Source organism: Trematomus bernacchii, unplaced genomic scaffold, assembly GCF_902827165.1.
Source record: "Trematomus bernacchii unplaced genomic scaffold, fTreBer1.1, whole genome shotgun sequence".
NCBI lineage: Eukaryota > Metazoa > Chordata > Actinopteri > Perciformes > Nototheniidae > Trematomus > Trematomus bernacchii.
In genome coordinates, this window is record NW_022987973.1 from 7,574,209 (window position 1) to 7,589,306 (window position 15,098).

The window sequence follows — 15,098 nt, forward strand, 5'->3', positions numbered from 1 at the left end:
GCAAGATGACTCCAAATCAAACAGAAAAGGCCTCTTGTACTGTTTTCTCAATCTAGATTGTTTTGGTGGGAGTTGAGTGTTGGCAATATTGGCTTTAAAGTGTCTGGCCAATTTAGAATTTAATGAAATCATGTGGCATTAGGCTTGTCGTTTTAAAAGTGCTAAATAAAAATCTGAAATCACGACCGGGCTACTCCAGATAATCCACAGGCCCTGTTGTGAGCACTTTCATGTAGGAACTATTTTCTTTCTACCAAACTACACCTTCATACTGTATCACTGCGCAGAAGGAAGCTGAAGCCGGTTTGTCTTTAAAACTGGAACATAACTTTGTGAAAGAGACAGTGATGTTGAGTTACTAAAAAAGAATGTTGACACTAACATTCAAGGAAATATCTAGTTCAATAATATTGAAGCAAAGACAGATATATCTCTACGGTCTATATCAGAAACACTTGTCTTACAACTAAAACATCTTAAATGATGAATAGCTAAAGGCAAGAGGAGAAATACTAACACTACATTGTCCCTGTGATTATGCACTTGATTGCCAACAAGTGTGTGTGTGTGTGGGGGGGGGGTCAATTCATCTGGTAATGGCTGAAGGGCACACAATGATACTACAATGACAATCAAGAAAGTCATTCTCTGTATCAGTTATGTGTTGGTTAATTAAGCTTCATCCATCACTTCTGACAGGTGTGTAGGTAAAGAGTGAGCGACAAACCAACTGCATGCTGTGCAGACCTGGAGGTGTTGATTCAATTATATGAATAAACAGTAGGACAAGCACTCTTAATAAAGTTCTAATTAAAATATATATCACCTTAAATGACTAAGTAACCAATTTGGAGGTTTATGCTCACTGACTAAAGTGTTATAATTGTTCTGGTTGCAGATTCATGCTCCGGAACTTTCTACAAGCTGTGAGCCAGTTTTCGGACTCCGACTTTCTGCAAGCTTCCATCAAAGTACTTCCTGCTTTTATCAGAGGGTTAGATCATGTACAAAGTCCAAAAATCCTATACAGGCTTGAGACATTTGACTGCGAGGTATAATCCAATGTGCTGAATTGTGAGAAAATATAAAGTCAGGTAGTTATAGTACTTTCAGGGAATCTGGCACACATTGAAAGCCCCGCAGTTTATTTGAGACACACATACGTTATATATGCATGTTATTCAACACATGACCTATGGGAGGTGTTTTGCTACAATGTAGGCCAGTGTACAGTTGACATTGTTTTGTTTAATCCAACTACTCTTTACAAAACGTCTTCACCAGGGATGACTTTTCAAAAAACTAAAAATAACTTTCCTCAGAGAGAAACATCCAAAGGAGTGCTCCCTGATACTTCATGAGCTCTATTTTACACTCACATATGAGGTATTACACAAGAGAACCGAGTGTAACACTAGGCAAATGAAAATATACATACAACACTCAGAGAAGTTGGTAACATCACGTGAAAACTTACAAAGACATAGGGCTGTACAATATCTTCCTAAATGTAAGTAAAGAGTAAAACATATGCACAGGGGTGTTAAACAGTAACTGCAGAACCTTTGACTGAGGTAAACACTTGTCTATACAAAATCAAATAGTGTTATCAACCTCGAGGCTATAAATGTGCCACCTAAATCAGTTGATATTCTAAAAAAAAAAAAAAAAAAAAGTTCAGAAAAGTCTTCAGATTTTCAGGTGCTTTAAAATGGTAGAATTTGGTTGCCGTTAGAACTGCCGCTGCGTTCCTTTGAAGGGTTTGAAGCCGCCCACGTTGCCACCACTGGGAATGGAGTTGTTCGTGATCTGTACAATCCGGTTCATTCCGGAAGAAGAGTGACTGCACAAAGAGAAACCAGAGTGAGAGGTAAGACGGCTGAGAGACGGGACCATAGTATTCAGTTTTATCATCACATGTTTGTGCGTTTGTTATACCTGGTAGGGGACATTAAGCTGCCACGGCTGTCTCCCATTCTGCGAGTATCAGCGTAGCCTCCGCCCTGTGAGCTGGAGCCGCCGTGCCACTCCTTTCTCAGCCCCTGATCCCTGCTGTGACGCTCCACCACGACCTGCCGCCCGGAGCTAAACGGCTACAGAGACAGGAAGTCAAGACACCAGAGTTCTATGAATTGTTAAATGTACTCAAGCTACAGATTCAAACTGGAAATGTCTTTGTGTACTCCAGGAATAGTAACACATGACTCAAAATAGCAGGGAAGAACTGCAAGACTGGACTAATGTTTCATTACTACATAATAGGCGCTTTCACACCAAGTACTTTTCCCAGGAATAGTTCCCGGAACTTAGTTCCCCGGAAATCTTTAGTTCCGGAACTATCTAGTACAGGGGTCGGCAACCCTAGGCACGCGTGCCACCATTGGCACGCGGTACCGTAACCAGTGGCACACTAGGAATAAGTGGAATAAGTGTGCAAAATATTTAAATTGTATTTTCGGATCCTGAACGAGACCGCCGCCAGAGCGCGTCTCCCCATTACCTGCAGAAGGAAGCCATGCACGCAACGCAGCGCAGAAGGAAACAAAGAATTCAAGAAATCTAGACCGCAACAGAATTAAACAAGCGACTGCATGCCCCCGGACCCCCTACATGATGTGAGGTCCACCCCCCACTTAAATCATGTTCACATGGATAGGATACTAAATACATTTGCACACATCTTGTGTCCATATCTTGTGTCCATATCTTTCTGTTTGGGTGGTCATGCCACAACCGTGCACGTGCATGCATGAGTCATAGTGATCTTAATGTGGATTTGGCACACTGATCAAATTATTATTATTTTTTTTTAAATGGCACTTCATATCAAAAAGGTTGCTGACCCCTGATCTAGTAGATCGCATTCACACCGGAATAAGTCCCTGAGGGAGGATTAGGCAAATGAAGCCGCTGACGTCACTTCTTCTGCTTTGGGTTTACTGGCAGGCCGCAAACCACTTCACGGTGTATACTGCCACCCGAAGTCCCCGGAGTTGGGGACTGGCTTCAGTAGAAGCTGCTGGGACTCCCAGCAGCTTCTACTGCAGCCTTCCGAGTAAATCGTCAGAATGCCGACACCTCCTCATCACTCCCATGTTTTATTTTGTGTTGCCATAAGTTAGTCTCTCTTCGTTGGTGCACTGGGCTAATGCTAATGCTAATGCCAGCAAATAAAATGGCGGCTTCACAAAGACTTTTCAGAGTTTTACGGGGCGTGGTTTGCAATTCGCCCAGCCAATCAGAAAAAGGTTCGGGAAAAAAAGTTCTAGTTCCAGATCTTTTTGGTGTGAACGCAAAATCCCAGGAACTATCGGAATTATTCCTGGGAATAAGTACTCCGGTGTGAAAGCGCCTATTGGTATACTTCTGTAGGTGGTTGAGGATTTTTAATTTAATTTCAGTCATTTAAATGTCAAAATGTGTCATGTGAATGTGAATGTGACTGGTATGTATTCAAACTGCTTTTACCCAAAAACACAAAACTCAGTCAGAATGTAAGCTGACCTGTTCGCTCATCCCCATTGGTCTGCCTCCATCCCGGTCACTGAAGCTGCTCCTCCCCCGGCTGGCTGTGGAGCCTCCTCTGAGGACGGGGCCTGGACCCTCTCTGCCTGGTCGCTCTGGGCGCATACGCATCGGTCCTCTGTTCAACCCAGCATTACTGCAAGAGAGACATTGACGAAAAAATAATTAGCTTTGACTGATCTGGTGTGTGGGAGGGTAAAAACAGACAACTAATGATCCTTCTTTTTCATAAAATCGCAAATATGTTTTACCGTATATCTCCCTTATTGGAGTTAATGCCACCATCACTCTTCCACCCATGCCCTCCATCCCGGGGTGATCGGTTGTGCGACATGCCAGGTATCGCAGCCCTGGCTCCCATCGGGCGGTCGTGCATGGGCACAGGTCTCCTCTCCTCCCGCATGGGAACAGGTCGCCTCTCTTCCCTCATGGGCACAGGTCTCCTCTCCTCCCGCATGGGAACAGGTCGCCTCTCTTCCCGCCGGTCGGTGTCACGGAGCTCATTGCGTGGAGGAGGAGGGGGCTCGGTTCTGCGGACTGTTTCAAAGCTCTTGGGGTAGCGCTCAAAGCCTGAGCTCTCTCTGTGGGGAGCAGGGCGACTCTTCTTTGGTTCTGGCTCCCCTTCAAACCGGTTACGTCTTGCAAACAAAAGATAAGAATGGGATTATTCAACAAAAACGTAATACTACAAAAAGGTCCAAACACACCACCAACATGCATATCAAGATTTAACATTTCAAAATGTATCACTTTCAATTCTTAGAGGAAACCTAACGTAAGTATTGTTTATGTAGTAGTGTTTTCAAGTTTCTACTTTGTATAAATCTAATGCTGCAACTTGACTCATTTCTCAAATCGTGTCTCCAACTAATTCCTCTGATCACCGCAGTCATTAACTCCTCTCTGTGCACTGGCCTCGTCCCCCCTGCTTTGAAACTCGCTGCTGTCACCCTTGTACTGAAAAAACCCGGACTAAACCTTGACACCTTCAATAACTACCAGCCCATCTCCAACCTCCCATTCCTGTCAAAAATGTTGGAGCGAACTGTAGCCTCCAAACTACAATCTCACCGGGACAGCCATAACCATCATGAACAATTTCAATCTGGTTTCCGCACTCGCCACAGTACTAAAACTGCTCTACTCAAGGTCACAAATGACATTCTCGTCTCTGCTGACTCTGGTTCCCTCTCCAGCCTCATCCTTCTTCGACACCATTAACCACTCCATCCTCATCACCCGCCTTCAGTCCTTAATTGGCATAACCAGCACTGCCCTCTCCTGGCTCAAATCATATCTATCTGGCAGAAGAAAATTAATTTCCATCAACAACTTCAAATCCATCAACAACTGCAAATCCCCCACCGCTTCAGTTACTCACGGCGTCCCCCAGGGCTCTCTACTTGGTCCCCTGCTTTTCATCATTTACATCCTCCCACTTGGACAGATCCTCCGTCAACACCAACTCCGGTTCCACTGTTACGCCGACGACACCCAACTCTACCTCGCTACAAAAACTATTTCTGCAACCACCCACTCCCAACTGACATCAAAACATGGATGCAAAACAACTTTCTGAAACTAAACTGTGACAAATCCGTAACCTTGGCATCATCCTCGACCCCGCTCTCACTTTCCTCCCTCACATCAACCAGATCACAAAAACCGCCTTCTTCCCCTAGAACATTGCCCGCATCAGACCTCCCTCCCCCACCGTTGTTGATACTCTGATCCATGCCTTCATTACATCCCGACTGGATTACTTTGGTTCACCTGCATACATCCTCAATAAACTGCAATATGTCCAAAACTCAGCTGCCCGTATGCTCACCTCGACCCGACCACATCACCCCCTATCGTCCACTGGCTCCCCATCAAACACCGGATTGACTTCAAAATATTACTTCTCACCTACAAAAATCATCAACAACCTTCTCCCCCCCCCCCTACCTCATCCAACCACACTCTCAAAAAAAAAATCTCTCAAAAGTCACTTATTCCCTCTAGCTTTCAAACTCTGTTCAAAACCACCCCCCACTTTACTCGCACTTGGATTAGGACTAATGTTTATGTTTTCTTTGTACTGTTTCTGTTCTGATTTATGTAGAGCGTCTTTGAGCATTAGGAAAAGCGCTATAAAAATCCAATGTATTATTATTAATTGAATACATTTGCACTGGAGTTTTACAGTTAACTACAATTCCAATACTTTTAACTCTTGTACCTGTCATAGGTGTTGGACGGCTCAGCAGCGGCCTCTGGAAAGCGCCCCCTCTCTCTCGGAGTGAAGTTGGAGAAGCGGTTCTGCTGCCGGTTGTAGTTTGAGCCCTGGTTTAAACGGACATCGGACTCGGACTGCATTTTCTTGTTGCCATTCCAATACGAATCGTCTCTCCGGCTGAAATATTAAACAAACATATTTCATTGTTTTGATGCTTTTGAAGATTGACACCTTGGACGAGCTTCAAATGTTTCATATTTGAAGAAATTAATGACTCATGTAACCAAACTCTGAAAATAATTGGTATTATTGAATGTGCAGGCTTAAAAATATATACTTTAATATTTACTTTGTTTATTTTGTTCAACAGTACATCAGTTTAACTATTGAGAGCTTTGACATAGCACATGCACCTAAGGGAAGCTGCAGGAATAGGAAGAACTACTATTTCTAAGCAACAAACAGGAGGCTAAAAAATCCAAGTTTTAAACCACTTCCTAACGAGTCTCCACTAAAGTCCAACAACTTTGGTCATAATCATAACTGCTGAGGTACAATATATAATTGTTATACCCGTGTTCCACCTCGCGGCCCCTCTTGAGGTTGTTCCTCTTTTCTTGCTCATAACGGAGATGCTCCTGCTGCCTCCTCAGCTCCTCACGTTCACGTGCCATGCGCTCTGCCTCTTTACGTCGTTCCTGAAATAGGTAATATTAAAAAGCACTTACTAAGGGAAGCAGAAATTATTGAACAATTACAAGCAGTATGTAAATCACTCTGGGGGCTTAAACAACATTCTAAAAATAGTTTGTCCCCTTTTCTACTGCTGCATTCTGTACTGAAATAGTTTTTAGTAAAATAATTTATTCCTGAGATATACAGTTGAGAGAAGACCCAAGATTCATCCGGGGAAAGAAGGTGAGTATGTCTATTCTCTCTCTACCTGCTCAATGCGGATTCTCTCTCTCTCCAGCCTCTCCCTCTCCAAGCGCTCCCTTTCCAGTTTTTGTCTCTCCAATTCTAGTCTCTGGCGCTCCCGGAGCAGGTTCTCTCGTTCTTCGCGCTCCCGCAACAGACGGACACGCTCACGCTCCCTGCGTTCTTGTTCAGCAATTTCCCGCCGCCTAAAACCCAAAAACATCCATCAACTTAGAACTTTAAAGACAATAAAAAAAAAAATCCATTGTAAACCTCCTAAACGTGTATGAATTATGCGCCATGGCAGCTACCTGCGCAACTCCACGGCTCTGCGGGCTCGCTCCACACGAACTCCCCGTTCACGCATCCTCTGCTCCTTCATCTTCTCAAAAGGCAGGATGTCTTTTTCTTCCCCCTTGTTAAAAAAGGGACGCGGTTTGTCTCTAATCATCTCCAGCTGGAAGGGGAGAAAATATATATGTTTTTTTAAAGAGCTCAAAAAGGTAAATCATGGTAAAAGTGAATACTAAGCTACATGTGGAGTTTTATACCTCTTCTGGAGGAATCAACCATTTTGGTCGCCTTTGAACATTCATATTGACAAAGGGCTGTAAAAACACACAAAAAAGAATCAAACGGAATATTATTTAACATCCTTTGATAGTAAATTTAAAATATGCTTTGCAAATTGGATGAAGCAACTAAAAGTCTTACCCTTTCAAAATACCTTCCCCTTCTGAAAGGTCTCATTCTGCCAAAGTTAGAATCTCTATTGGGATGATGTACGAATGGCATCTTGCCTGGGCTTTTTGCCCCTGGAAAAACAATCAATCAGAAAGGACAGAATTATATTTATTGAATGACTCCAATCATAATCTTTAAATGAGAGAGAAAGGGGAATAAAACCTACGCCCATGCTTTCGGTCATCTTTCTTGAAAGAATCTTGCCCCGAGTTGGATGAAACGGAGTCAGATTTTCCACTTCTGGCATCCATTTTCTTTGATAAATCTTTGTCCTTTTCAGGTTGTTTATCCAATTTCTTGTCTTCTTTTTTGTAAGGAGGCTGTACTCTGCACGTAAGGAGAACAAATGGTTAAATGTGATTTCAATCAACAAAGGATTCACTTTTACTTTTTCTGTCACCTACTTGTTCGTCAGTTTGGTGCCTGTGGAACTGCGCTTCTCACTGGACTTGCTGGAACATGCTTTGTCCTCTGCTTCCTTCTTTGAGCCTTCTTTTTTGAATGGATCATTTTTGGACTGTAAAAACAGCAGTGAAATATAAATGGAACAAGTCCACGGGTTCTCAATGAGAGAAAAGTATTGCATTAGATCAATCACGGTTGAACAATGTTGACTCCTTGTGCTAACTAACGTACCCTTTCAACATATATCTGCTGTCCATGGAGCTCTGTGGAGTCGAGGTGGGAGACGCACCGGGTCACCTCTGTGCTGGAGGACATTGTCACCAAGCCATAACACTTTGAACCGGGACTGCGAGCGTTTGTCACCACCTTAGCACTTAAAACCTGTTGGTAACACATTTCATTAAACATTTTTCTCCAACTTTGAACATAACGTTCTAAGAGAATTCCAAGAAAAGCGTGCACACGTCATTTACCTTCCCATATTTGCCAAACAGGTTCTTAAGATCAGCTGCTTTGGTGTTTGACGACAGGCCGCTCACCCATAGGTTGCGAGAAGAGCTGCTGTCGACTCCTGGATACAGATGATTGTCAAATCACATACAGGAGGCATAGGGTATGAAAAATATTGTTTTAAGTTGGATAAAATTAAAAAAGTGTTCCTGGGATTTAACATTTGAACACAATGCTTACCCTTTTCATCTTTTCCATCTCTGTCTCTTGAAGAGCTATAAAGCAAAGGTTGCAACAACAAGCAGATAAAATGAGTAAAGGTAAAGAAAAGGTGTTAGGTGATAAGCATACATCTAGTGGAATAAAACACCACATGTTGTGCTTCTCGTGAAAAAAAAAAATCCTGTGTGCAAGGCGTGGATCTGAACGAATGTTTCAAAGGCTTCATTGCTTTTCCAGTGGTGAGAGGGGTCAGGTTGACAGCCAATTTATTCCCTGGACCAATGAAATCTTCGGAGTTTGTTCAACTTCACAGCGAATCATTTGACCAAAAAGGAGAAAAAAAAACACTGCCATCACGGGGACTAATGCTCTTTTACAATGCCTGGTGTAGAAACTGGAAATGGCTTTAAACCAGCGGGAAAAGGTCAAAGTAACAAAATAAGAGGTGTTTTCTCAGCTCCTGGTTAATGTAAAACATGTAACCAACTTCAGAAAAACAAATCAAAGTAGTAAAGGGCAGGATTAGGTACATCTGTGAACATTTCCCTTATGGCAAAAGAAATCTTGAGGCTACCCACAATGTTGCGTTCTTAGTGAGCTGGACTTGGTAGTAGTATCAAAGAACTGACATAGAAAGACAAACCTCTTTGCTTGACCTGATGCCCCAGTAGTGGAGGGGCCTTTCTTCCCAGAATCCTTTTCTTTGTCTCCCGTCTCGGCTTTCTTCTGGGCCTCTCTGCTGTCTTTCTTCGTGGGCTCACCCCTGGATCCATCATCTTTCTTACCATCTTTGTGGTCATCGCTCTCTTCCGCCTTCATGTCATCGTCTGGGCCCGTCTCAGCAGAGGCCTCTGGCTCATCATTGCCCGTCTCGGCCTCTGGATCTGGAAGTTTCATAGGTTTACCTGTTTCCAGGAGATCATCACCATCGACATCTAGGGTGATGGCATCATCATTTGGGTTTGGGACGGACATGTGATCGTCCTCAGCTTCTTTAGAGGAATTCTTGGCTACAGCATTCATCTGAGCCGGCTCGGGCTCTACCTCTGGTTCCGTCTCCACCTCTGGCTCGGTGTCCAACTCTGGCTCAGCCTCCTCATCCATGTCTGGGTCGGCGTCCTCATCATCTGCATCCACCTCTGGCTCATCATCTGCATCCACCTCTGGCTCATCATCTGCATCTACCTCTGGCTCGGCATCTGCGTCCACCTCTGGCTCAGCATCTGCGTCCACCTCTGGCTCAGCATCTGCGTCCACCTCTGGCTCAGGCTCTGAATCAGCCGCCACCGCCTCCTCTGACTCGGGATCAGCCTCTGGCGGAGCGAGGCTGTCCTCACGGGGTTCAGGCTTAGAATTTTCACGAGTACCATCATCTGTATCAGTTACATCTGAGGGATTTAACAAGGATAAACATGGCAAAACACAACTTTAACATTGACATGTTGCATGTAGCTTGACCTAAAAAGTAGAATAGAAAGCACATTTAGTGTTAATGGTCATCAAGGGCGTAGACACCACAGGAAGACACACAACACACACTCTTCACTGATCCAGGAGCTGATGCGGTGATCTTCATTTCTTGACACATGTTAAGTACTCGAGTCATTATTCATCCTGTAGCAATTCCAGATGATTCCTATGATGCGTGGCAATTCTCCAAGTTCAAATGAAGAGGAACATCTCTTCAGTTCAACCTCCATTTTTTTTCATTATGAAGAAATCATCCCCAGCTTATCAGTCCGTTGACAGTTTTAGGAAACTTAAATATCTTCCAATATGTCTTCAATAATCATGTCATCAAGGCCTTATCAGTCGGTTTAAGAACACTGATAAAGAATAATTTGTCATCAAATCCAACCGTCTGTCATGTGTCCATTACAGTACAGTAAAGTCTGTCCTTTCAGTCCACGCTGTGCGTCACATCTCTTCACTGCACACCAAATGTCCGGGCTGCAGACAGCTTGTATGAATATGTGCAATTTTGATGGATGACGTCTCATGATCTTTCAGCTGCTTCCTGTCTCGGGGTGTCCGCATGTTTTACAAAGTCTTGCGGTCCTTGAACTACACAAATCCCAGCCCTTTTCACAGGCTGCATCACCTCACAAAACCTGCATCAAGGTGTTTGAATCCTGTGGCGGAGGTATTCGGACCTGCCGAGTGCATTTGTCCACAAATGTCGATCAAAGTAATCTGGAAAGTGCAACCATCCGCCAGTTCTTTTCATCTTCCAATTCATTAGACATAATAAAATGTGAGCTTGTTTGTAATCATTCACTCTTTGTTGTGGAAAGTTTAACACCAGAGGCAATGAAAATCCATGGAAGGACCCAGAAGTTGTGTTTAATAAAGTTTAAGTAGTCCAATGAAATTGCCTAACTGACTTAAGGCTACTCACATCTAATGATTCATGTGGGTACCAAGAGTTGGTCTTCATTAAGCATATCCTTGACATATCCTGAGACGTAGATAGTGCAGTAGCTAGTAGGTTATGCATTCTAACAGGAGTCTTGTGTCATCATACTTAGCTGTGAATAAGAAACATCCTAATGTTAGCATTGGACACCAGTGTGCCAGTTTGCTTACCTTTTTCTGATGATTCGTACTCTTCAGTTTCCTAGAAAGAAAAAAAAGCAGAGTTGAGCTGACAAATATTTTATGGTAATTTGCAGAGCAAACCAAGTGTACAGAAATAAATAATTGCAATATTTCAGTGTTGTTTTTAACAGAAAAGTACATGCTACTGTTTTATGAATCCTTAAAGCATCATTCCTCACAAACTAGAACACTTTCAGCTAAGAAACAAAGTGATGATGAGTATTACACACTGCCTATGTTTTTCCCTACAACTTTACAGAATAATATGGCAGAGGATTCAGCCAGTATGAATTAATAAAAAATGTCTGAATTGCCAGGAACCTAGTTAACCATTTCAGAGCACAATTAAATCGTACACTGCCAAACTAGCTCCTAATAAGGTAATCAGACAAGGTATCATACGATACAATTGAAATGATCGTCACTTTGAGAGTTTCTTTTTTAAGTATCTTTTTTAGCATCAGTTTTAGTATAGGGGAAGAGAGAGCAAACACACAGGGGTTGGTTAACATTTATGCAGCAGAATTGTATGCAAAAGTCACCTTTGATAACACATCTTCCTCCCCTGCGGTGTCTGCATCAGAATCCACCCTTTTCCCTGAATGGTGAAAAAAACAAAAACATTACAAATCTACATTTAAAAAAAAGTATTGACTCTTTAGCCACCCTGTCTCAACTATTAGAGTCAAAATAAAATTACCTTTAACTTTCCCATCTTTACGAGTTGATGTGTCAGCTGTAAGCGGGATCTCAATATTCTCGGTGTCACAATCTTCATCTTCAAGAGCCTTAAAAAAAAGATTGATAAAAAACAGTTAGTAGTCTGAAACCTCATGTTTGCCTCGTTTCTTCATTCATCACATCAGTCTTACGACCAAGAGAGTAGTGTTATACTGTGTAAGACAATGTTGAAGCCCAGCCTGTCAGTAATCACACCAAATTGTGCTGTCTTATAGAAACTACTAGTAGTATGCAAATTGTGCTCAAGACTGTAGATGATAGCACTTATGGGCTTCTTTTCTCTTTTTTAAAAGAAAACCATCCCAGGGTCAATAGGCAGATGTAAAAACAATGTTATGGCTTCTAACTCTCAACATTGTATTCTTGGTTTCTCTTTTGCTGGGAAACTACTTTGAGGTAAAAATGTGTTTTTTAGACACTGAATATGATATATTTGCATAATTGTGAAATTAAAGCTATTTTTAAAGTCTGACATGTCTGACTGAACTAAAAACGGTTTTAATCGAATCCAGAAAGATTTACAATCAATCGAGCGCTTACCTTTTACCACAGATTATTTTGTATTTCTTCTCACTTTGACCATCGTAAAAATGTATTGTGTTTTATCTGTTTGATCCTGTAAAGCACTTTGAATTGCATCACTGTATGAATTGTGCTATACAAATAAATTGCCTTGCCTTAAAAACTATTGCATAACCACATTACCATTTCTAAATCTTAAACTATAATCTTATCAAAACACTTTGAGCAACATGCTGTCCATAACATCTGCTCAACTGAATCTACGTATTGTTAATCTATGATATTAGAAAGGCAAGTCTAGAGTTTATGTCAGACTTGGAATTCGTTTTAACATCAACACCAAAATGTAATAACTCTGAATCCCTAACGCAGTGAGTTTAGAGATCACTTCTTCTCACCTAACCATGAAAAAAAAAGGGAAGATGTGTGCATTAATACCCTCGAGGTTACAAAATGCTAGTCCAACGTGATCAAATTCAGAACCGAAGACACTTCTGCTGAACCTCTTTTAAAAACGCATTTAACGAGTATGTGCGTGGTCCTCCCTAGGGCTTGTCAACAATCAAGTTACATCTGATTTAAAAAGCTGTGCAATATGTTAATGTGCCAAAAAAAGAGGATTAGTTATAAACTCATTTGGACGTCTTTCACACGTCGTAAGAAGAACAGACGGGCCATTCATGTCTGTTGTGCACCCTTAGATGTTTCTGTATTTAACCATTCACTCGAGAACATAATTTCACCTTTTTTTCAGAGAGGTGTTGATGTATTTTGTTTACCCAGGGTGTAGTTAAAAACACATCAACAAACGATCGTTAGAATGATATCGGTCATAGTTGCTAACGTTAGCCTTAGCAACCATGCATCGCATTCCCTAGCTCGGTCAACCCTTCGAAGCATAAATCAGCTTTTTTTTCATTACCTGTCTCAGTCTTGCAAGAAGAACACTCTTTATACCAGTAGTGTCCAAATTCCTTCTTTTCAGCTCGGATTTAAGATCAACAACTCTTAATTCTGATATTTTCTTGGACTCGGTGGAAATGGCACCCGTCGCCATTTTACCTCAAGATTACTGAATCGTACCGTGCGCCTGCGCAGTAGGTTTGTTTCCTCGCAGCTTCTTCTTGGTTGTATTTATTTGGAGGTTTGGACGCGATAAAAAGCTGCTACGCCACCTACTGTGGTGGGGGAACCAGTGAATTCATAAACTAAAACACATCCATAACATGTTTAACAAAACAGATAAAAGGTAATTAATTATAGGCTACACATTTTTTTTTTACTTGTGTCGAATTGTTTCGCTGTGTTGCTTGATACATAGCACTACCCAACACCTGTATATAATACTAGTTAATCAATATACACATGTTCTTGTAAACTAGTAATCATAGTATTTACTATCGTCATCCTGCAGCTAATTCATAACGTTCTACAATTTTTTTAAATAAATACCTACCTTTTTATCCTTGAAATTATTTTGATTTTAAATGTTTAATAGGCTATGTCTGCATGTCACTTTACTAACTGTTTTCATTGTGTCTCTTTGCTGTATCGATGTACATTTGTTCTAATAAAGGAATTCTGATTCTGATTCTGAAATGGGCATAAAGAGTTTAGCAAGAACATTTCCGACACTGTTAAAAAATGTAATGTTACATGGCATGGTTTCCTGGGAGATAATTGTCAACAGAAAATGTGCCATGCAAAAAATCAAAACATTAGTCCTTGAAATGTACGATGTAGGCCTATAATCTTTACTGAAAACCCAGTTCAAAGTGACATGCAGATTTGTACCTATCTTCAGGCCACAATTCATAGTGCACACATGTACTCAGTCGTTGAATCACAGAATATATTCATGTAATTTTATTGTTTCAAAATATAAATCTAGGCTGTCTTCTGTTATCTAAACTTGCCACACCAGGCAGGCTCAGATGGTTAATTCCATAACTAAAAGTCAGCACACACTGATTTACTGAGACATTTGTAGAAAATATCAAATATCAAATATCAAATCATGTTTTTTCTTTAGACATGTTTCTAATATTTAAAAAAAAGAACAGCACAATGAACCTCTTCAGGTGAAATATTCAAATTAAATTATCTTATTGAACTGCTCACAGCTTCATATTATTCACTGATGTATATTACTACTTAGGGCTATGATATAGGAGTACACTGAACAAAAACGGTTATTTATTTACGAGGGTGTAAATTAGAATATATTCTCCTGTACTTTTCGTATTTTACAGTAAGTACAATTTGTAAGGTAGGCCTATTTGTCCATTATACTTATTTATACTTATTTCCATCTACATTTTGTAAGCCTTTATTCTACTTTTTTACTCCACTGCATCTGGGACCATTAGTTAGGCTACTACTTTCCATATTCAGATGAATCATATTATTTAACCATTAATCTACCCGGCAGAATATGGGGAAATAAAGAATTAGCTTCAGTTTTTACCAGTTTTAACATTGAAGTGATGAATAATCCTAATTTGATGATATGATAGACATATGAAATGAGCCCTTCTGCACACGTCCAACCTTTATCCGCTAGTGGGCGCTCGAGTATTTGGAATCGAGGATTTAGGGAGAGTAATGCATGCAAAAACAATTATGCTTACATTTAGGATATAGTATCATCTGTAGCCTTCAATGAAGTCGTAAACAAAGCAAATATGTCTATAATTATACAGCGCTTTTGAGGCACTTTTTCGAATTGAAACGGGGCGCGTGAATTGTTATT

The 15,098-nt window shown here is 41.2% G+C and overlaps 1 protein-coding gene across 1 annotated transcript; it reads right to left on the minus strand.

Annotated features, from left to right (window-relative positions):
- Positions 1–1,098: 1,098 nt before the first annotated feature.
- sltm (SAFB-like, transcription modulator) lies at positions 1,099–13,403 on the minus strand. Its single transcript, XM_034116252.1, has 20 exons — positions 13,269–13,403; positions 11,784–11,871; positions 11,626–11,681; positions 11,072–11,102; positions 9,129–9,873; positions 8,504–8,538; positions 8,287–8,384; positions 8,045–8,194; positions 7,813–7,925; positions 7,575–7,735; positions 7,379–7,479; positions 7,216–7,272; positions 6,976–7,121; positions 6,690–6,870; positions 6,320–6,444; positions 5,750–5,923; positions 3,777–4,163; positions 3,505–3,661; positions 1,939–2,093; positions 1,099–1,843 (listed from the first exon to the last, which is right to left on the minus strand). Exons 1-20 carry the CDS (start codon positions 13,401–13,403, stop codon positions 1,732–1,734), a joined length of 3,207 nt encoding a protein of 1,068 aa, XP_033972143.1. The 3' UTR covers positions 1,099–1,731.
- Between the last annotated feature and the right edge of the window lie 1,695 nt (positions 13,404–15,098).